A 21,884-nucleotide genomic window follows, 5' to 3' on the forward strand; every position below is an offset into this window, starting at 1 on the left:
GCCTTTAACCTAACTACTAAACAGTTTCCCTTCTTGAAACTGGTCCTCAGTTCAAGAATATAATGTTTCCCATGAAAACCTGGAAGGAAGAAAACTAAGATTTTGATTCTTTATTTCAGACCATGGATGTATTAGTTTCTGCGGATAATTTATTCTATCAAAAAGATCATGGGCCTATTTTAGACAAGAAGAAAAGCCAATTAAAGAACTGTGTTGTGCTAAGCGGAATCACAAAAGTCAAGAGGGCTGTACAACTACTTAGTAGAAGACTTGTCCACTTGTAATATATGTAACAAAGGGGCAGGGCTTTGGTCACATAGTCATAGCCTCTATCTTGCCATTTTGGATCTCTTTGGAGACACCCCTAGGTGTGATATGCCTATGTGGCTTCACGAGTTCAGCATCTTTTAAGTGAATGTTCTCAGCACTCGAAAGATCCTCTTATATCGAGGAACTATTTTCTTCTACTAACATTTCAGACTAGGGAATTTTCACTGAAACTGAAGCAATTTGATTCTTTTGCTAAGCTTTTTAAAACAACTACAACAATCATATTGTTATCAAATGGGATATCTGAAAAGAAATAGGTGCAATTTTTCAGAAAAGTAGATCAATTTCTGAAGGTGTTATAGAATTATCTATAACATTCATCCATATATCTATTATATTATCCTAGACATTTATCAGCCTAAGGTTTGTTTCTATTTATCATCCTTTCACCTAACTAGAGATTATTTCCAAGCAACTGTTTCCCAAATGTTTGTGTTGATTTACTACAAAAATTATGTTGTCCAATTCCAATGATACCATTTTTCTTTACATGTTTCATTGACTTCTATTTAATAAAAATAGTTAATTTACAGTAATATAAACTATTTGCAGTAAAATCCTGCTTTAATTCTTCTTGACATCTTCCATATATATATTTCATTAGACTTGTCCATTGCTTATGCATTGATTAGGATCATCATTGATTAGGATCACCAATGGTGCTTTCAGGAGGCAACTGCACTTTCTTGTTTTTCTTTGAAGACGTTTTGCTTCTCATCCAAGAAGCTTTTTCAGCTCTGACTAGATGGTGGGAAATAGAAGGATTTATATTCCTTGCAGATAGCTGGTCATTTGCATTATTTTAGAGGGTCCTTGGGGTCATCTGGAAGATTATCTGTGTCCTCAGGGTTACCTGAGAGGTGCAAATGTGTGTGGAACCTAGCTATGCACCCTCAAATGATGCAGGAATATGAATGGATTTCCAGAAAATATTGCAGACTACAGGAACAGGGCAAAACATCCTGCAGTCAGGAGGTTCCAGACACATTTGCACTACTCAGGTGACCCTGAGGACACAGATAATCCTCCAGATGATCCCAAGGACCCTCTAAAAGAATGCAAATGATACATCAATTTTAAATTTTATTTAGCAAGGGAAAAAAGCAGAATTAGATTTAAAATGTGACAAGAAGCAAAGGAAAATGGAGGATTTGGGCTACCAGACTCAGTTCTATATTATCAAGCAGCTGCATTAACATGGCTAAAAGAATGGATAACCCTTAGACGCAAAAGATTACCGTACTTAGGAGGACACAACTTACAACTTAGAATGGCATGCCTTTCTATGGTATGGAAAGAACAAAATCCATAAATGCTTTCAAATTTCAGTCAACCTGACCTACTACCAGGGGCATATGAAGGTCAGGACTATGAACAGCTGTGGTCTTCATCCCTCCCTCTCCATAGATGTTCCTAATTATAGCATTTTGTATCCTACTCCCCCCCCCCATTCCCAACCCTTGAAAACCTAATTATGTACATTCTACTGTTAATGGTAGCCACAACCTGAAAGCCAGCTCCTGCAGTAGTAGTATTCTTTGCCACCTAAGGAAGATCACTGCCAGATTCTAACTATTTTCAGTATACAACTTCAAAAGTTTAGCATTCTAAGTTACTATGCCATGGTACTGTGCCAAATAAGGCAAATGGATTTTTTTTTCTAAAGAAATTTATTTCAACTGTAGGACAGAAAAGACAGTATGCCATGTTAAGGCTGCTGCTTAAAAATCTAATTAATAATTATGAGTGCCTTTCCCTAAAAATGTTTTATAATAATAATATTAATTTCAAGAAACTTGTGCAACCATCTTGTGTATATACCTATGAAAATTATTTGAGTTAAATGATTTTGTTGAATACTAAATGTTAATATAGCTCCTACATTTCAGGAATCTGTTAATTACTTGTATTTTCAGAAAAATAATACATCAAAATACTTTGATAACAGAACATGAAATATATTCAAGATGCAGAAATAAAATTGTAAAATTATGACATTTTCATCAGGAAGATTCATTATTTCATTTTATAGTCTATTTTGAACCTGAAAAGGTTATGTATCTTTTCATTAAAATATGACTTGCAAGTACAGTATTCACCATGGATATATTTTTCTTAAATTATCACATCATCAGAATCTGTAAATATATATTGCTTCTTCATTACTAATATAACAGTAAATAAATACATTTTAAAAGCAAAACAAGCTTGAATATATAATCACACCCCATGGACATTTTGTTGTTCCCTATAGTTAGGGAGAATAGTACTATCAGTTGGTAAGGAGTTGTGGTTACTTTTTGCATATCAATAGGGGAAGGAAGAGAACAAATCCAACATGATATCATATATTGTACTGTGTCAGAATATCTATTTATGAATTTATGGATCCCTATACTTTTATAATGGATAGTTCAATGTTGAACCACAGAATTCAGCAATAGAAAATTACAATGTATCTAACAGCAGTTTGCTCTAGCTTAAAACAAAAACTTCCATCTTTCCAGTCAAACACACCAATTGTAGCTCCTATCCAAATACAAGTTCTGTGAACTAAATGAATGATTTGGAACAGGATAGTATATAAAAATAAAAGAAAATCAATAGAAAAAGTTGATGGTTTGCCTGATGTGAGTGACATAGATTTCTGCTAGCACTTGGATACAATCCTGGTATCATAACTGATGTCTGAAGTAGAGTAAAAACACATTACAAGATTACTTATTAGACTGTAAGGCACTTAACCAGAAGGCACTGAAAATCACAACTGATAACATTAATCCTCATCTCCACTTTCTTTAGTAGCCTTTGGCAAGAAAAAAAATAAATTGCTATAATATGCAGCAATCTAATCATTTCAAGAATCATGGAGAGGAAAGAGTTAGATGTTGTGAAACAAGGATCTTGCCTCTATTGGCTCCGTCCCAGGAACTGAATATTTGGGATTGGACAGCAGAGATTTTATCTGGCCTTTGTCCTAAAATTCTTGTGCATTTTATTGTCAAAATATCTAACTATGCATTCATTGTTAGCCACCCAATCACTTATTTTATGAAATCACCTGGACTGATAATGCAGTTGCCAAAGCAATTTTTACATCATTGCAAAGAAGAGCAACACACACACACACACACACACACACACACACACACACACAAACAAAAATGCTTTTTTAAATAAATAAATAAAAAACCTTTGGCTCTTCTGCCAAAATGAGGAGAACAAATGGAAAATTCTGGCAGTCCCTTGGGTGTAAAATAGCTTTGGCCAGTTTGAATCAACATCTCACCCGCTGCAACAAAACATTTAGGGACTAAGAAAAATATATGTTTGGGTTTGATTGATATTGTTTTTAATTAGTTCATCACATTCCTTTTTCTGTGATCACTGCTTGTAAGCTTGGAAATATTTGACAGAGAGGATAATTGCCTCATGATCTGCAATATATCAATACAGCTCTCTTCTAGACTGCTTAGTCTAATAAGCTTTTCTTTTAATGCATTAAATCTCAATGACAGGTTTTTGCCTGGTCAATGGGGAAAAATATCCAAAGAGGTCAAAATGTTGGTGTGGTCACAGCAGATTAAAATGAACAATAGGAACCTGCAACTACTCTTACAATACTGGAATCTGGATATTTCACTCCTGTGTAAATAGGTCAAAGGCTTCTGAGCATTAAACAATCATATAAATTGTATTAACATTTAGCCCTGACAACTGGAGACCTTGTGCTCCAAGAGGCTTAATGAAACTCTAACCTACTTTCCAAGCTTCCTAGTACTGTGTAATAATCTCTAGTCTTTTCATGCCATGTTAATTCCTGCAGATCTGCAACAGACTTCAGTCTGCGAAGCAAAATTTATGTCTAAATATGTGAGAAGAAGAAAGAAGAGGTCGTTCAGGCATAGCTGGCACTCTGTGAGAAAGCAGCTTGGTTTAATAAAGTCTTTATTCTTATAGCTTCAACCAAACCTTTTAAAATAAATCTTAAGGAAGCCAGCCAGAAGACGTTTTCTGGGAGAAATTGTCTCTAAAATTCAGGACCTTTCAGGTCAATTTCAAATTACCTTGTGGAACAAAAGCCGCGCAGTGGCTAGCATCAGCTCTTCTTACTCTTTGTTTTCTCCTAGGGAACTTTAAGGCAGCCTATGGAGCATTGCACCATACCTAGTTCCCAATTATAAAAAAGAAAACATAGTTCGCATCAGCATGCAGGTGTTTAGGAGAAAGATTTCTGTCATGTAGGTGAGAAGAAAAGAGGCATTTCTAACTATCAGCTCAACAGACAACTAATGGTAAAGAAGGAGCAGGTTTTGACTTCAGCTAACCGGCACTAACCAGCACTAACCAGCACTAGACAAGATGAAAGGAGAAGAGTCTGGCAGATTCACCATTCAGCAGAGTGATGAGAAGCTACAGCTAGCCAGCATCTTTCTTTTGTTACCCCAGCACAGATTGCAAAACTGCTTAATCAATGCTTCAAAAGCAATTGACAGCAATGAAACCAATTTGGAGGTGGTTAAATGGTGGCTGAAGACTTTAGAGTAAATCTAGGCAACAAAAATAGAATTGTTATCAACTATTTAGGAATAAGGTATCCATACAGGCATAGACATATATGTTAGTATAAGTACTGGATGGTACAGTATAGGCTTAATAATAAGTGGTATGATAGATGTTATGACCATAGATTTGATAAATTTAATAAGAGCTCCCTAGAAACATCGGGAAGATAAAAACAGTCATGGTTCTTTGGGACTGTTCATACTAATTACCCAACAGTATTTGTTTTAGTGATTCTGAAAAACTCTGTGACTTGATATTTAGATATTATGCACTTTTGTCTGTTCATATATTCCCTTTTTTTCTGCTTTCATCTGATTCTTGTTCTATTTTGCTAATAAGTGATGTATGTGCATGTTCAAGTCTGGACATATGCAGAGTGTGCCTGTTACAAACTAAACTGGAAATTACCCACAATCATTTTCCAAAACTCATTTATATTTATTCATATTATTACTTTATATTAACCTAAAAGATGTCACTGGTTAAAGCAAGACAGATCCCATACTTTTCAGTTGTTATTATTTAACCAGTGTGTCAATGAATCACTGCAGCTGCTGATGCTTATTTCTTTTTTTGTGCCACCAAAAATAGGAGCTAAAATTAAATGCCTTGCTTTGAAAGCATTGGGGCTCTCATGCTAAATTGCAACCTATTTAGCCATTTTTGAATGAATCAAATGGGCCTGATGATATCTGCTTCTTCATTTGCAAAACCAATCTTGTTCAGCCAAATGTTTCTCTAGTTAGAGTGCTTATGTTAAGTAGATGACAAAAAAATTATACTCCAAAATAAAATAGAAACATAAGCAATACCTAATCAGAGTACTTCCCCTCTTCCAGAAAAGCACATCTGCACTAGTTTTGTTAACTGTTGATAGCTTTGTGATCAGAATTCCATTTTAACAAATGTTGATAATTATCTGATTTTCAGGTCTAGAATTACATGACAAGTACTTTATTTGTTAATGCATGGATGCGTATGAAGATAGTGTTCACTGATTGACATTGACTTATTGGTCTTGTGCTTATATTGAAATTTACAAAGTCTGATCCAGTATAGGAATACACAAATTTTCCATATTTCAGAAAGGGTAATATGGTCATGGAGAAAGAAATGCCTTTGATTTGAATCTAGACGTATATGACCAAATTGCACTGTTTCTCAAATATATACCAGAAGATAGCAAATTTTAAATTGTTAAGGAATTTATGGTGGAATTTGTGATTAACATTACAACAAACCCAACTGCACTTGAGGGAGAAGCCTGAAATGAAAGGTATTTGCAACTTGCTTTCAAAAAGAGTTTATGTAAAAATGTGCCTAAAATGAGTATCAAATGACCACAAATAAGGGTCATTTAGAAACATAAATTTGGATAGATAGTCCAATACAAATCTGGAACAAGATTTGGACATCAGAGCTTCATATACTTCTTTTTCCAATAGAGTAAAATGGGGGGGGGAGCAACAACTCCAATAATGTGGCATAAATATATGATTTTTCTTAAATAATGATATTTACAGTGAAATAGAATCATAGAACCATCAAATTTGACATTATTGTCATTAAGAGCATAAAATAAATATAACAATTTGCTAAATATGGAGCAAATATGATTAAAATGAGGTATAAGTCATGGAAATTTTGACAGAAATTGTAATTAGAAAACCGATTATATGAGCCTTGAGCCTCTTCTGAAAACCCTTCACATTCAGCTAACAAGAATGAACAACCTTAGTAGAAAACAGAAAATCTTGAGTGTAAACTCTACTGATCTAAGATCACATACTGTACCATAGATACAAGTCTGACTGCATGCAAAAATATTGGGCCATCCACATGAACTAAGATAATCATATGCAAAAAAGAATACATGACATGAGTTAATTATATTCACAATTTGAAACTCTTGCTACTAAGAGCATAATAGAAAAGTTGCCACTGTTTCTCTTAGATTGTTAAAGCCTTATTTACTGCAAATGATTCATGAGATGGAAAGATTGATTCAGGAGTCCCAGGTGGATTTTATACAGCTGGCAGATAGCAAGTCTTTCTCATTTTTCCCCCTATTAACTGGAAAAATGGATCTAAAATTCACTGCAATAAAACAAGCATCCAGGAAGTTCTTTGATCAAGTGTAATTTAACTTTGAAGCAGTAATTCTTTTAGCTTCTATTTCACTGTGGCTAGTTGCAAAACTTCACTTGCCTCCCAACCATACGATATTCACTTTCTTGGTCCATGAAAGTTTATTTCCATCCACTGGACATAGACATGAAAAAAGATTAAAATATATATTTTTAAAATGCAATACTGCCTGCAGGCTCCAGATTACCGGTATTTGTAATCTGTGTAATATCTATGATTTTTGAAATATACTAAAGGCATAAATGTGCATTATGCCATCCAGGTGAAGCCAATAAAAATAACTTCCACCTAGAAGATCTATGGTAGTATTCTCAAGACAGTATTTTAGGTTTCCTTGTAAATCTGCATGGATCTTCTTTGTAGTCAGGTGATGAAGGCATGTTGATTCACCACATTTCATGTATGTCTTCCATGCCACCTATTTAGGTCATATTAATAAGAGCCACATACAGAATATTTAAAATTGCTATCACATTTGTTAAAATGATGCACACTGCTATCAAACCAGTAAGACATCCAGTGTGGAAAATATGAAGTAAACAAGACTAAAATTAAACCTTTTGGAGTGAAGATTATGGCTTGATTATTACAAGAAGGGTTAGGAAAATTTGTACTTTTATATTTTAGAAAATAACAATGCATATTCACATGTTGGCTGTTTTGTTTATTTGCACTTACCAACCTCCATAACACCAGAACAATTGGAATCTGTAATGCCATCAGGACATTCGCAAGTATAGAAACCATCCAAACCAGACACACAGATGCCTCCATTTTCACATGGATTGGAGTCACATGCATCCCCTATAAATGAAAAAAAGAATTGCTCAACTGCATGGTAAACAATATATGTTCATAAGCATTCAGAAGAAATATATATACTTAGGAAATAGGGCCTATTGTAGCCTTCCCCCACCTGGTGTTCTATATATATATATATATAGAACAGCTGACAAAGTGAGAAAGAGCTTGTGGCCTGGAGGTTAACACAGCTGCCTAACATGTAAGCAGCCCAGGTTTGAATCTCAGAAGGGTATGTTTGGCTGAAGAGAGCTAAGAAGCTTGAAATAGCTATTTCATTCTCCCTTATTCTTTGTTAGCAATCCAAAAAATGTATATATACAAATGGTGTCGCAGTTGGCGACTGCTGCCTGTGGATGGGTCTGGATTGAGCTGATACAGGCAAAAGAAAAAGAAAGAAAGATTTCTTTCTCCCATATTTGGGCCAACAGGGTAGGTAAATCTCCTTCCCTTGTCTCTTCCCTCCCTGATACAGGTGACAAAGCGAGAAAGAGCCTGTGGCGTAGAGGTTAACACAGCTGCCTAATATGTAAGCAGCCCAGGTTCGACTCTCAAAAGGGTATGTTTGGCTGAAGAGAGCTAAGAAGCTCGAAATAGCTATTCCATCCTCCCTTATTCTTTGTTAGCAATCCAAAAAATGTGTATACATTTTAATAATATAATAACATTTTAATAACATTTTAGTAATAGCAAATTACTATTCAATATATATACCGTATATGCCAGCGTATAAGGCGACTTCCGCAAGCGTTAAAATCGGCGCCAATGACGGGGGTCATCTTATACGCCGAGTCGTCTTATACGCCAGAAATACTGGTAGTTTCTGGCGTATAAGACGACATTCTAGGAATGCGACTTGGCGACAAAGACTATATAGTTATTTTTATAACTATTACTAGTTATTTTTATATTATAGTTATTTTTATAACTATTATATATATATTGAATAGTAAGTTGCAAAATTCCCATCTTTTATGCTCATCATTTTATGGATTGTATTTTTTTAATTCATCCAAAATATGATGTTTTGGATAAGTATTGTTCTTTTCTTTTAATGCAGACCAGGAAAATTGAATGAAAACTTGATTTTTAAGTATAAAGGATAGGAGGTATTGTAAGCTAAAAATCAAATGTTGTAGCCTCCATCTGCTGGACTGTATATTGACAAATTGATTTCTTACAAAATGTAATATATTTGTCTAGAGTATGACATATAACTTCAGCATATACTCAACTGATTTTAGCATTTTAAACTGCAGAGCTGTCAAGCAGAGTATTATCTAAAAATACCTATTTGATTTCACTGGAGTTTGATTTAAGCACTTGGGTGTCAAAGAGGCATTTGATTAATAGTTCTCTTTCTGTCATACCTGTACACTGTATTTCATAATGTTTTAATAATAATAGAATCAGCTCATGCAATATATCAACTAAATCTCTCTTTTCACATATTCATCTATCACATGCTATTAATCTTCGTCAATTTAAAAATTAATTTCTTCTTATTTAGAACAAGCAAAGCCTAGTAAAAACAACATCAAAATGCAGAAGAAATGGGATTTTCAAAGCAACAATATGGATCAATGTAACATTATGTATCTCCTTAGCTTCAAACACAAGTTCACCAGGTCCAGATATATTCAAACTCTTTGCTTCTCCCTCTTTTTTTCTCAAAGCTATTAGAAACCAATAATCAAGACTGAATCAAGACTGAATCACAAGACTGAATCACAATAGTCAAGACTGAATCACAAGCAAAGCTCATTAGTTCCTATTACAATTAAAGATCGTAATAAAAGAAAATAAGTCAACTTTCAAGCAAACCAGTATGCCAATAGCTGTATACAATTATTTTCATGAAGAACAGGCAACATTGTGGTTATCTCTCAGCAGAAAATCGGGCATACTTTTCATGTGTTATGCATCTGTCTTTACAGGCTAACAAAATTCTTTATATTAAATCTCTATATATGTCACTCTAGCTGGGTGGCTGCATCTAGCTGATCTTGGCTGAATTAAAAAATATTAATTAAGGCTGAACATAGTTAGAAATCCAGAAATATCAAGGTTATAAGCTAGACTGGAAATCAAATGGATCCCAGAAACTCATAGTAGCAAATCATTTCCAGGAGAATGACATAGAGATCAGTATAAAGTTACTACGTTAAGTTCATTTTGAAGGACACTTGATTTTTATATATGTATATATGTCAACTCAACAGTCATCTTACTGAGAAAAATGGCACTGACTTCCTGATAAGTGGATATAAAATTGCAGTTCTTCATGCAATTGAATTTTATATATAAATAAAATGGAAGGAAGGAGAAGGAAAAAAAGATAATGCTTGGAATATGTGGAAGGAAGGGAAAGAAAACGATGATCAGCAATAATGTAGATGAAGTCGATTCAGAGTGGATACGGGACAAATCTCCACTCTGAATCACCAGTTAATACTGATGTGATGGCCATAGTAAATCAATCAAATAATCACAATTGCCTGGCTCTGCAAAGAGGTATTATAAAATATTTCATCTGAAAGGGCTGAAACAAATCACAGCTATCCAAGCCTTAGTACACCTATTTACAAAGAAACAACTCTGTTGTGACAATTTCAGCATCAAGAGAGCTTGCAATGAAGCCAACACTTTCTCAAATGAGTGGGAAGGAGAAGAAATTCACATTCACTTTGCCAGGTATTAGGGAAATCAGTCATTTTGAAAACTGACATGGGTAGCTTTGTTTCTTGCTTGCTGTGTATCCCTTTTTGTCAGTTAAGTATCTGACTAATTTATGTATTGGTTCAAGCAGAGAAACAATGACCTGCCTTTCCATACCTGAAAGCATCTGCTTTTCTCCAGCATGATTGGATGGAGAACCCACGGATGGGTTGTCTTAATCTATCTGCTCCAATTAGACTAAGTCTGAAATTGGCAATGCCCCTCTGTGTCAAGTGCACCCCAGTTTTAGACTTAGTCTCTTTGCTTTAAGACGCGTTTTGTCTTCGCTCCTGGAGCAGAAGACTGTTTAATTCCATTTATTACTTAGCTCAGGCTATTATTTAATAATTTACTATTTGATTTAGAATTGATTATATATAGAACAAAGATCAATCATCCCCAGTCTGAAGCCTAATCAGGCTGACAGACTCACAATCCTCTCCCTCCGGGGGTGGGGGAAACTTTCCCCTTGTTTCTTTCTCCCTCAGTTTAGGGACATCAAGATCAAACCTCTTCGATCTCAAGACTCCGTTTCCACCAAGACGCTGCTCCGACGATCTCCGACTGCCAGCTGATCGTCGGAGGTCGCTGATTCCATACGCTGACGGTCGGCACCTCCGAGAACCAAGGGTAAGCTGCTGATCGCACTGGGGGCTCCGCAAGCGACGATGAACCTCGTCAAGCCCGGAGGGAGCCTTCCCAGGTCCCTCGGCTCCAGCAGAAGGCAGCAGGTGAGAATTTGGGCGCGGCCCAATTTTCGGAGCCGGGAAGGCCTATCAGGCCTTGGACTACCTCAGCGCTTCCCAGCCGGCCTATTTACATGCCACCAGCTGCATTAGGAGCCCAGGCGATTCACCCGAACGAGGGCTCGTTGCAGCTTAGGCCCCAGGCCTCAAGGCCTCCTTCCAATGGCCGCTTTTTGGGGCGCGAAATTGGTGGCCGCCATTTTGAATTGCCTCTCGGTGGCCATTTTGTGTGTGGCTGAGGCCCAGACTGCCTGGAGCTTCCTCCTGAAGGCAGTATTCGATCATCGGTGGCAAGCTCTTCGAGAGAGAGCAGTTTCAATCGGGGAGGGCCTGCTCGCTCCCAAGGGACGCGGTGCCCACTAATTCCCCGCCCACCCCCCTCACGGGCTGAAGTATCTCTGTAGACTCCCTTGGTGAAGTACAGCGCCGAGGGGGGCGTTTTGCCAAGGTTGAGACCAGAGCAACTCATCATGGCAGAGAAAAGCAGCGAGCCGGCAAAGAGGAGACGCCAAGCAGAGGCAAGTGGAAAGAGCACCACCAAGCGAGCCCAGCCAAGCAGGGAGCCACAGAGGGAGGAAGAGTCCCAAAGACTGAGAGCGGCCTCCCAGATCTGACAGGCACGATGGGAAGGTCTATTTTTGAACCCCTTTCTTCACATAGTGCCTCAGCCCCAAGGGCCTGGTCTCCCCCCAGGGGAATTCCCCAGTCAGATTCAAACTCAACAGTGGCTTCAGGGAGGGGTATAACCAGTCAGGACACCTCAGGGCCCCAGGCCACATTCACCCCTACTGCAGCAGGGCTTCGCCCTCCTGAGAACCAGGCCTTGAACCCGAACCCCCTCCAGTCCATGATAGCCCAGGCTGTGGCCCAATTTATGGCCTCCAACACCCCACAGCCACCCCCCCAGGCCACGTATCATTCACAATCTCCGGATTGGATGGATGATCCCGCATCGGATTTGGAATCTACAGGAGCTGAGCAATCTGGCCTGATTTTATCTGAGGACGAGGGCATCACCCCATCCGACCCCACCCCTCCTGTCGGTCTCTTTGACCATTCTTTCTTCAATTCCCTGCTTCTCAAGGCCTGCACTACTGCAAACCTCACCCAAGAACAGGAGACCCCACCAACAACATCCCAGGGTCCCCATGCCATATACACTGAGCCCTCTGTCTCACAGAATCATATCCCCTGCCCTCCCCTTTTTCTAAATATAGTTCAAAAACAATGGGAGAACCTAGGATCCCCCTTAAACTCTGGTGCGACAGAGAGAACATTGTTCAATGTTGCTCCTTCCCTGACCTCCCTTTTGGAAATTCCTGAGATTGATGAGCCCTTGAACTCATTGTTTCCCAATTCCAACATCCCTGGGGACATAAATGAGGCACTAAGGGCAGAGGACAAAAAGATTGAGTCCGCCCTACGCAGGTCCCACCAGGCATCAGCCTGGGCAACGAGGGCGGCAACCTCCATGGCCTTCTTTGCCAAGGCTTCGGTCCTATGGTTACGGGAGCTCCAGGACATGATCCCTCCAGACCAGCTCAGAGCCCACCAGAATCTAGGTAAGTTGGTGGCCACATCCCAGTATCTAGCTGATGCCTCCTTACACATGGCCAGATACACTGCCCGGACCATCGCGGCAGACATCTCAGCACGAAGGCTCCTTTGGCTCAGAAACTGGCAAGCAGACACCAAGGCCAAGTGGCGTCTGGCCTCTAAACCTTACACAGGTGGACATCTCTTTGGTAAGGCGCTAGAGCCATACCTAATCGAAGGTAAGGACAAATACATCAAAGAAAGGAGATAGACGCTGGGGGAACTTGTCGCAGAGTAACTACAGAAGGCAGCCCTTTCGGCCAGCTCCATCCTGGGACTGGGCCCAGGCTCCTCGCCCCTCCTTTCAGAGACAGGAACGACAGCAAGATCGTTCAGCATACAGAGGCAGATCACAGTTCCAGACCAAGCGGTCCTTTCGAGGCGCAGGGAGCCATTCCTTTAAGCGAGGCAAGTGATCCTGCAGCCTCGCCTCCCACAGGAGGCCGGCTGGCCCTCTATTCCAGCATTTGGGCGGCCACTACTACGGATGCATGGGTGTTAGATACCGTCACCCAAGGTCTGAGACTAGAATTTTGTTCCCATCCGCCTGACAGATTCCGCTCTTGTCCTATTTCAACGAACAGGACCAGAGCTGAACTTATGTCAGAGGCAATAGCTCATTTATTGCAAATACAAGCAATTGAAACAATTCCACAAGACCAAGAAGGACGAGGATTTTACTTTTCATCATTTCCAAGACTTCAGGGGGCTGGAGGGCGATCTTGGACTTAAAAGGTCTAAACCGTTACTTGAGGTATAAGAAATTTAAGATGCAATCACTTCAATCAATCCTGGCTAGCGTCAGGCAAGGTGACTTTCTTACCTCGATAGACCTGACTGAGGCATATTTGCACATCCCCATTTTTCCTGGACATCGCAAATTCCTCAGATTCAGTTATGCCCGACACCACTACCAGTACAGAGCCCTTCCATTTGGCCTCTCATCTGCACCGAGAGTATTTACAAAGGTACTGGCAGTGATCGCAGCCCACCTTAGACAAATTCCCATCAGAGTTCAATGATATTTAGATGACATTCTAATTCAGTCATCATCATTGCAAAGTGCTCAAGCAGACCTTGCCCTAGCCATCAAGGTTTTCAGGAGCACGGTTTTTCTGTTAATTTCCAGAAAAGTCATACCGTACCAACAACTTGGCTCCTCCATTTGGGCGCAGTTATAGACACAGACAACTGCACGGTCTACCTATCTCAGGACCGACGAAACTCTATTCAGACTCTTGTACGTCGGATCCGGAGGGACAGAGTAGTCACATTGGCATCCCTTTCACAGCTACTAGGGAAGATGGTGTCCTGCGTGCAAATTGTGCCATGGGCACGTCTCCATGCCAGAGAATTACAGTGGCTTCTCCTTCCATTTCAGAGACTTCATACCAGCACATCCCACCAGAAGGTCCGAGTTCCACGGTCGGTGTTGAATTCCCTTCGATGGTGGGACTCTCCGGCACTGTCACGGGGAGCAGAATTCAAAGAACCAGACAGGATCACCATCACCACAGACAAAGCCTATTTGGGTGGGGGGCACACCTCCACACACACTGGGCCCAGGGTCAGTGGTCCAGGCAGGATCTAAAGAACAATATAAACTGGCTGGAACTAAGAGCCATACACATGGCCCTAAAGAGATTCAGCAGCTTAGTACAGGGCCAGCACGTCCTGGTCTTAACCGACAGCATCACAGCCAAGGCCCATGTCAACAGACAGGGGGGAACAAGGTCCAAGCCTCTCATGCAGGAGGCCAGATTGCTGGGGTCTTGGGCAGAACTGAATCTTGCCTCCATCAGGGCAGAGCACATATCCGGAGTGGCCAACCAGCAGGCGGACTCACTGAGCAGAGCCACCGTGGACCATTCCGAATGGCAGCTGGATCCGAAGATCTTCAGAGAGATTGTGGACAGGTTTGGTTCCCCATCCATAGACCTGTTTGCCTCCATAGCCAACTCACAGCTTCCCAGATTCCTTTCCAGGTTCCCGTCTCCATCAGCGGAAGGAACAGATACATTCCGCAGTCCCTGGCCCAGGGAACTGCTCTATGCCTTTCCTCCCCTACCCCTTCTACCTGCCACGATCAGGAAGATTCTTCGCGAACAAGCAGAGGTCCTCCTGGTCGCCCCGCATTGGCCAAGACGATCTTGGTTTGCCGACCTGATGGAGCTCTCCGCATCCCCTCCATGGAGGATTCCAGCCAATTGGATCTCCCTCATTCAGGGGGAGTTACATCATCCGGACCCTCAATGGCTCCAGTTAACCGTCTGGCACTTGAGAGGCAGGCCTTAGGCCTAGACTCATATTCCTCAAGGGTCATAGCCATGATCCAGCAATCCAGGCGACCCTCGACGAATAGAATATACGATGCCATGTGGAAAAGCTTCTGTAATTGGTATTTAGCTCACAAAATTGAACCCTTACAGGCTTCAGTGCCAGTTATTTTGGAGTTCCTGATGGATGGTCTGGACAAAGGGCTTTCCACAAGCACCATCCGTAGGCAGGTAGCAGCACTCGCCACAGTTATTTCCGGTGGCAATAAATCCTTAACACAGCATCCTATGATACGCTCCTTCCTAAAAGGAGCTAACAATGCCAGACCACCAACTGTACATAGATACCCCTCCTGGGACCTTCATCAGGTTCTACAGGCTCTTGTCTCACCACCCTTTGAGCCTATTGACACTTGTTTGCTCAAACAATTATCAATGAAGGTGGCATTTCTGGTTGCTGTAATTCAGCCAGAAGAATCTCTGAGCTGGCTGCCCTGTCAGTGAGGAAGGACCTGTGTATTTTCCATAGGAACAGGGTTACTCTCAGGTTAGATCCCTCCTTCGTGCCCAAGGTCAACTCCTTGTATCATAGATCCCAGGACATAGTTTTGCCGGACTTCTGCCCGAACCCATCTAATGACATAGAGGTTCAGTGGAACAGATTGGATGTCCGCAGGGCCTTATATTGCTATATACAGAGAACCTCATCCTTCCGCAAGACTGAGGCTCTGTTTGTGTCATTTCACCCTTCGTCATTAGGACAAAAGGTTTCCTCACCCACTATAGGCAGGTGGATTAGAGCTTGTATTTCTCTGGCATACCAGACTCAGTCACTACAAGTCCCCAGCCATATCACGGCCCATTTCACCCGGGGCGCAGCCACTACAGCAGCCTGGTCTACCCAGGCATCTATAGAGGAAGTTTGTAGGGCAGCAACATGGGCATCGCCCTCCTCCTTTGTCCGTCACTACAAGATGGATATATATGCATCTTCTATGGCTTCATTTGGCCGCAAGGTTTTAGAACATGCATTAACATTGGATGGGACCCAGGCCCAATCTAACTCCCCACCCTAGGGACACAGGGCTTTGGTATGTCCCATCCGTGGGTTCTCCATCCAATCATGCTGGAGAAAGGGGTGTTGTCTTACCTGAACGCCTTTGCTCAGCATGATGATGGAGAATCCACTCCCTCCCATTAGGTCAGTAGGCCTGGTTCCCATTTATTCAGACGCGTCGGACTAAAGTCTGGGTATCGCCTTAGCCTAAAACTGGGGTGCACTTGGCACAGAGGGGCGTTGCCAATTTCAGACTTAGTCTAATTGGAGCAGATAGATTAAGACAACCCATCCATGGATTCTCCATCATCATGCTGAGAAAAGGTGTTCAGGTAAGACAACGCCCCTTTTTGTTGTATTTTAATGTTCTCTGGGCAGGATTCATGTTGTTCACAGCATCCTTTGGAAAATAAAGGTGGTTAGAGGGCAATCTTTAAAGATCAATTTGGTACTCCTTTAGAGGGAGAAAAAATGTTGTGGAACCAATTATTACCAATATAGTTATAGGATGCTGGGGAATTATGATCCTAGCACTGTTAATAATTAATCTGTCAAAGAATACACTGTCAAAGATGCTACTGAATTCATATTGCTCATTTATACAGTAGATTTGTGTTAGGCAGCAGCAAAGTAATCTTGGTGAATATGAATATACATGAACATCAGATTTCTTATTTCTGAAAAGCTTGTTCTCATTTTATGCTAGATATACACTCTATACAGTTTTTAGAATATTTTAGTGAGGGTTACAATTTTTTTAAAAAAATAAATGCACTGGAAACTCACACAGAGCCTGATTTAGTTCTACTAATTGCATGTCTAATCTGAGATCGGATTTCAAATGAAAGCAGCATACATATGGGTGATTTCCCCTTTTAGTATTAATGAAATACAGATATGTTGAGTATTTTGTGGTTTCTCTCTATTTGCTGGTTGTGTTTCTCTGTATGCTGAATGTTGGTTGTTTTTTTTCTTCCCTGTATTTTTCTTCCCTGTATTTCATTGTTCTTTGGGAATATACTTAGAATTGTTTGGTAATTAAGCAGACTAGAAAGTCAACAGGCAAACAAATATGCAAGTGCAGTTAACTTTATGTTTTAATCTGTTCCATATAAATAGTTCTCAGTTTATGATGGTAATTGAGCCTGGAATTAGAATCATAAGTCATTGAAGTTATTAAGCGGGTCACCATGTTACTGGACCTAATTTTGTGACATTTTTTGTGCAGTGGTTGTTAAGCAAATCCATTATATTAAATGAATGGATTTTTTTGCCTGAAACAGGAAGTAAACTAGCAAAAAATATCAAAAACCATAACCAAAAATCATAACTGTGATTGCAGGACCTTGCAAATACCAAGAAAGATGAGCCTGTTGCCAAGTAGCCAAAATGTGACCTCAACTTTGTGCAGGAGATAACATAATAACAGAGTTGGAAGGGACCTTGAAGGTTTCCTAGTCTAACCCCCTACTTAGGCAGAAAACCCAGTACCATTTTAGACAAATGGTTGTCCAGTCTCTTCTTAAAAACCTCCAGTATTGGAACAGCCACAATTTTTGGAGACAAATCATTTTATTGATTAATTGTTCTAACTGTCAGGAAATTTCTCCTTAGTTTTAGGTTAGTTCTCGCCTTGATTAGTTTATATCCATTGCTTCTTGTTCTGCCTTCAAGTACTTTGGAGAATAGCTTGACCCCCTCTTCTTTGTGGCAGAGGAACATACTGTAGGAACATATTGAAACACTGCTATCATGTCACACCTAGTCCTTTTTTTCATTAAACTAGACATACCCAATTCCTGCAACAATTCTTCATATGTTTTAGCCTCTAGTCCCATAATCATCTTTTTTTGCTCTTCTCTGCACTCTTTTTAGAGTCTCAATATCTTTTTATATGATGGTGACTAAAACTAGATGCAATATTTCAAGTATGGTCTTACCAAAGCATTATAAGGTGGTATTAACACTTCTATTTCTCTGTTAATGCAGCCTAGGACTGTGTTGGGGGTTTTGGGCAACTGCAGCACACTGCTGGCTCATATTTAAGTGATTGTCCACCAGGATTTCAAGATCCCTCTTGCAGTTACTACTATTGAGCCAAGTACCATATATTATATACATTGTGCATTTGGTTTTTCTTGCCTAAATATAGAACTTTATTTTTCTCACCATTGAATTTCATTTTGTTAGATAGGATCCAGTGTTCAAGTCTGTATCTTGAGCCTTCTATCTTGAGCCTTCTCGTTCTTCTATAACTTGAGCCTATTTTCTCGGGTGTTGGCTATTCCTGCCAGCTTGATATTGTCTACTTATTTGATGAGTTACCCTTCTATCCCCTTGTCTAAATCATTGATGAAGATATTGAAGAGTACTGGCCCTCTTGGGGAGGGGAATCCATTGTAACTTTGGATGTTCACTAAGCAACTGATTGTAAGTCTAAGACTATTTCATTTTCCCTCCCCCATAGCCAGTTAGCATTGTCTGGTTATCAGAAAACAATCTCATTGGGTGATTTAAGAGTACTGTGGTATGGGATTAGATTTTCTTCTGTTGAAAATCATAAACCCTTCCCTTTCTTGAGCTATATAAATAATGGGACTCATAGTCTGTTTTCTTGTACTTGGTGTGCTTGCTTTCAACAATATGGCATCCATATAATATAGTCTATCTTTCATTTCCCTACCAATAATAACATTATTTGGGGCCCAGCCTTTCTAAAAATTCAGGCTTGTGTGTCATCTTTTGGAACATCACTAAATGTCTACGGAGATTCTCAATCATCCAGGTCATTGGTTGTCCCAAAGGTGTTTTTTCAAGAGGCAACTTTCTTTGTTTTTCCTTGAAAATATTTTGCTTCTCATCCAAGAATCTTCTTTAGTTCTGGCTGAATGGTGAGAAATAAAAGGATTTCAAAAAATATAAACCTTTCTATTCCTCACCATCCAGTCAGAGCTGAAGATGAGAAGTAAAACATCTTCAAAGAAAAACAAAGAAATCCAATTGTCTCTTGAAAAAGCACCTTTGGGACTTTCTCATAAATACAGTTGGATGCAAAAGGTCGTACAGTACTTTAAGTGTGGTGTAATTACTTTTAGATTTCCTCCCGCCAATTTCCTTATTAAAGATAGACTTGGAAAGCAGGCTAGTAATGCTCAGTAACATTAGTAGCTCTTCATTTCCCTAAATAGACTTTTACTTTACAATGTAAATACAACAGACAAACAAAATAACACTGGTGCCACAACCAAGAAATCCATAGGTCTGTATGAAGCAGGGATTCTGTTTTTCACATATACTTCATATATATTGCTTTTCTGCTTTCAAAGTATTTCAATTATTGAACATTTGTTTTAGGGTTTGGGACTAGGAAATGACTCTCCAATTTATAAATAATGCATGTTTATACAGTAAGATGACTTCCAAACAAAACAGAAAAGGTATGTAGTGATTACATGGATAAAATGAGTATAAGTAGTCTCTCTGTACGCTAACAGAGTTATAGGCCTACTCAATGCATCAAGTTAAGAATGTGGTAAAATTTTTATGGCATAAAAGTTAAACAAAAGTCTTCTAGAAGCATGGAGTTTTAGGATAAGAACTATTTCAGAATGAAACCAGAATACAAAGAAACCTACCAGTATCTTTCTTAATTCCACCTGGTTGCTAGGCTGCTAAGCACACAGAGCATTTAATTAATTCTTCAATCTGAGAGACTCCACTAGTATATGATAGGGATTTTTTTAAAAAATAACTGAATATATTACTTGCTATTGCTAATATGACATTGTCCTGTACTTATGCTTTCCAGTACTGAAATGTGCAAAATTAATGAAAATATGATAGTGTCAGTATATGAAGTATCCTATCAACTCATCTCTATATGCATAGCAGGTCCAGAAGTTTTGCCCATATATACAGTATGATAGAAATGAATGAATAAACATGGTCAACTTCCCCTCATAGAGGATGTTTCATAGGAACTTTTAAAGAGGGGAGGCATTCCCATATTGTGCCAAATGTACAATAGTTGTGCTTGAATATTTAACTATATAAAATCATAGCTATCAATAGAGATTTAAAAGTATGCTGCCTGAAAAAAAGTCACAGAAATTTGTGGGAAACTCACTTATATATATTTTAAAAATGTACAATTTAGCCAGAGGTCCTCTTAAAGGTCTGATCTTTTAAATGCTTAGCATTATTACAGCAGTACGGGTTCTTTGAAAATTATTCTTTTCAATATTTCCTGGAATAACCATATATCCTGGAAGGACTGTGTAACCCATGACAAAGTTTGCCTGAAAGCCCTATAAATGGGGAAAAAAACTCAACCTGCTGGTAAATATAAAATTAAACTAAATAAAAAAGCTTGTTTAGATTCTTCTTTTATGTATATGAATAAGTGTGTGCATGTGTGTTTTTGTTTACATTTAAATGAAACATATATACTCATATATTCACTTTGTCTATTTGTATGTCTGTCTGTCTGTCTGTCTCTATCTATCTATCTATCTATCTATATCTATATCTATCTATCATCTATCTAAACACATGAATCGAATGAAAAAAGGTTGACATAGATAGATTAAAAGACTGAAAGAAAATAGATTGAAAAAAGAATTAAGAACAAATTTAAAATATGTATTATATATAAACAAACCATTTCTGTCTACTCCATGACTCTAATTTGTCAAAGGAGTAGATTTTTGAAGATCCATGCATTCTTACCTTTACCTAGTTTACTGTGTTTCTTGCCAGTTATTTCCTAGGGTTAAGTTTGCTATCACAAAATTAATTGTTATCATTATGAAACAATAGATGGTGGCAAAGTAATTGATGCTTAAAGGAGAACAAGAAAAACAAAAGAGTAAACTTGTGTTTATATGGGTGTACACTGCAAATCATTTTATTAATACTTGCAAAATTGGCCTTGATGTTTTAGTCATTAGACATCAAGGGCATCCAGCATTACAAACAAATGAAAATAAAAGTTGAAACTACTCTTGCTAAAATAATTTGGGGTTTCATTGTTTTTATTCCTTTTAATGTGAGTTATACTTTTCACTGAACAGAATATAAATTAATGTATTTCAATTAAAAAATACAGAGTATAAAGGAGAGAACATGCATCATCCCTCATTGCACTTCTTTGATGTCTGACATCCATATATTCAGTCTTGTTATTTGCTAATTTCAGTACAAATCCCAGTAGACTGCTAGAGAGAGGAAAAAGAAATGGAACAACAGTTGGAATGTATTATGCGTATTTGGATTTTACTCCTCATTAAGCTTGAGGTTTTAATATTCCATATTATTGAAATGTTGCTATAGCAATCTAAGACATTCTGCTTGGATGGACTTAATACACAAATTAGCCAATAATATTTTAAACCACAAACAAGCCGACTCTATTTTTGACTAGTGTTCAGCAAAACCAGTTAGTGTGCTAGGTTATAAGAAACCTAGAAAATCAAATCACTGTACTGTGCAAGCATAATGGTTCTTTTTCAGAGCTAAAGCATAGTGTTACAGTATTTGTGGTTTTAAAAAATATTTATTATATTTGGTCTTAAAAGCTGACCAACTTACAATACAAGTTCCTACATATTTTAAGGCAGAACTTTAAAGTCAATTTTTTTCTTCAAG

At 38.9% G+C, this 21,884-nt stretch overlaps 1 protein-coding gene across 1 annotated transcript in view; it reads right to left on the minus strand.

The window, feature by feature from the left end:
* EDIL3 (EGF like repeats and discoidin domains 3) overlaps positions 1-21,884 on the minus strand; it is a 254,850-nt gene that overhangs the window by 160,512 nt on the left and 72,454 nt on the right. The window contains exon 2 of the mRNA XM_039352624.1: positions 7,723-7,848. Coding sequence (XP_039208558.1) covers positions 7,723-7,848 — 126 coding nt within the window. The remainder of the gene's footprint in view (positions 1-7,722; positions 7,849-21,884) is intronic.

This window comes from Crotalus tigris, unplaced genomic scaffold (assembly GCF_016545835.1).
Source record: "Crotalus tigris isolate CLP2741 ecotype Arizona unplaced genomic scaffold, ASM1654583v1 scf7180000018455.1436977, whole genome shotgun sequence".
In the NCBI taxonomy this organism is placed as follows: Eukaryota; Metazoa; Chordata; class Lepidosauria; order Squamata; family Viperidae; genus Crotalus; species Crotalus tigris.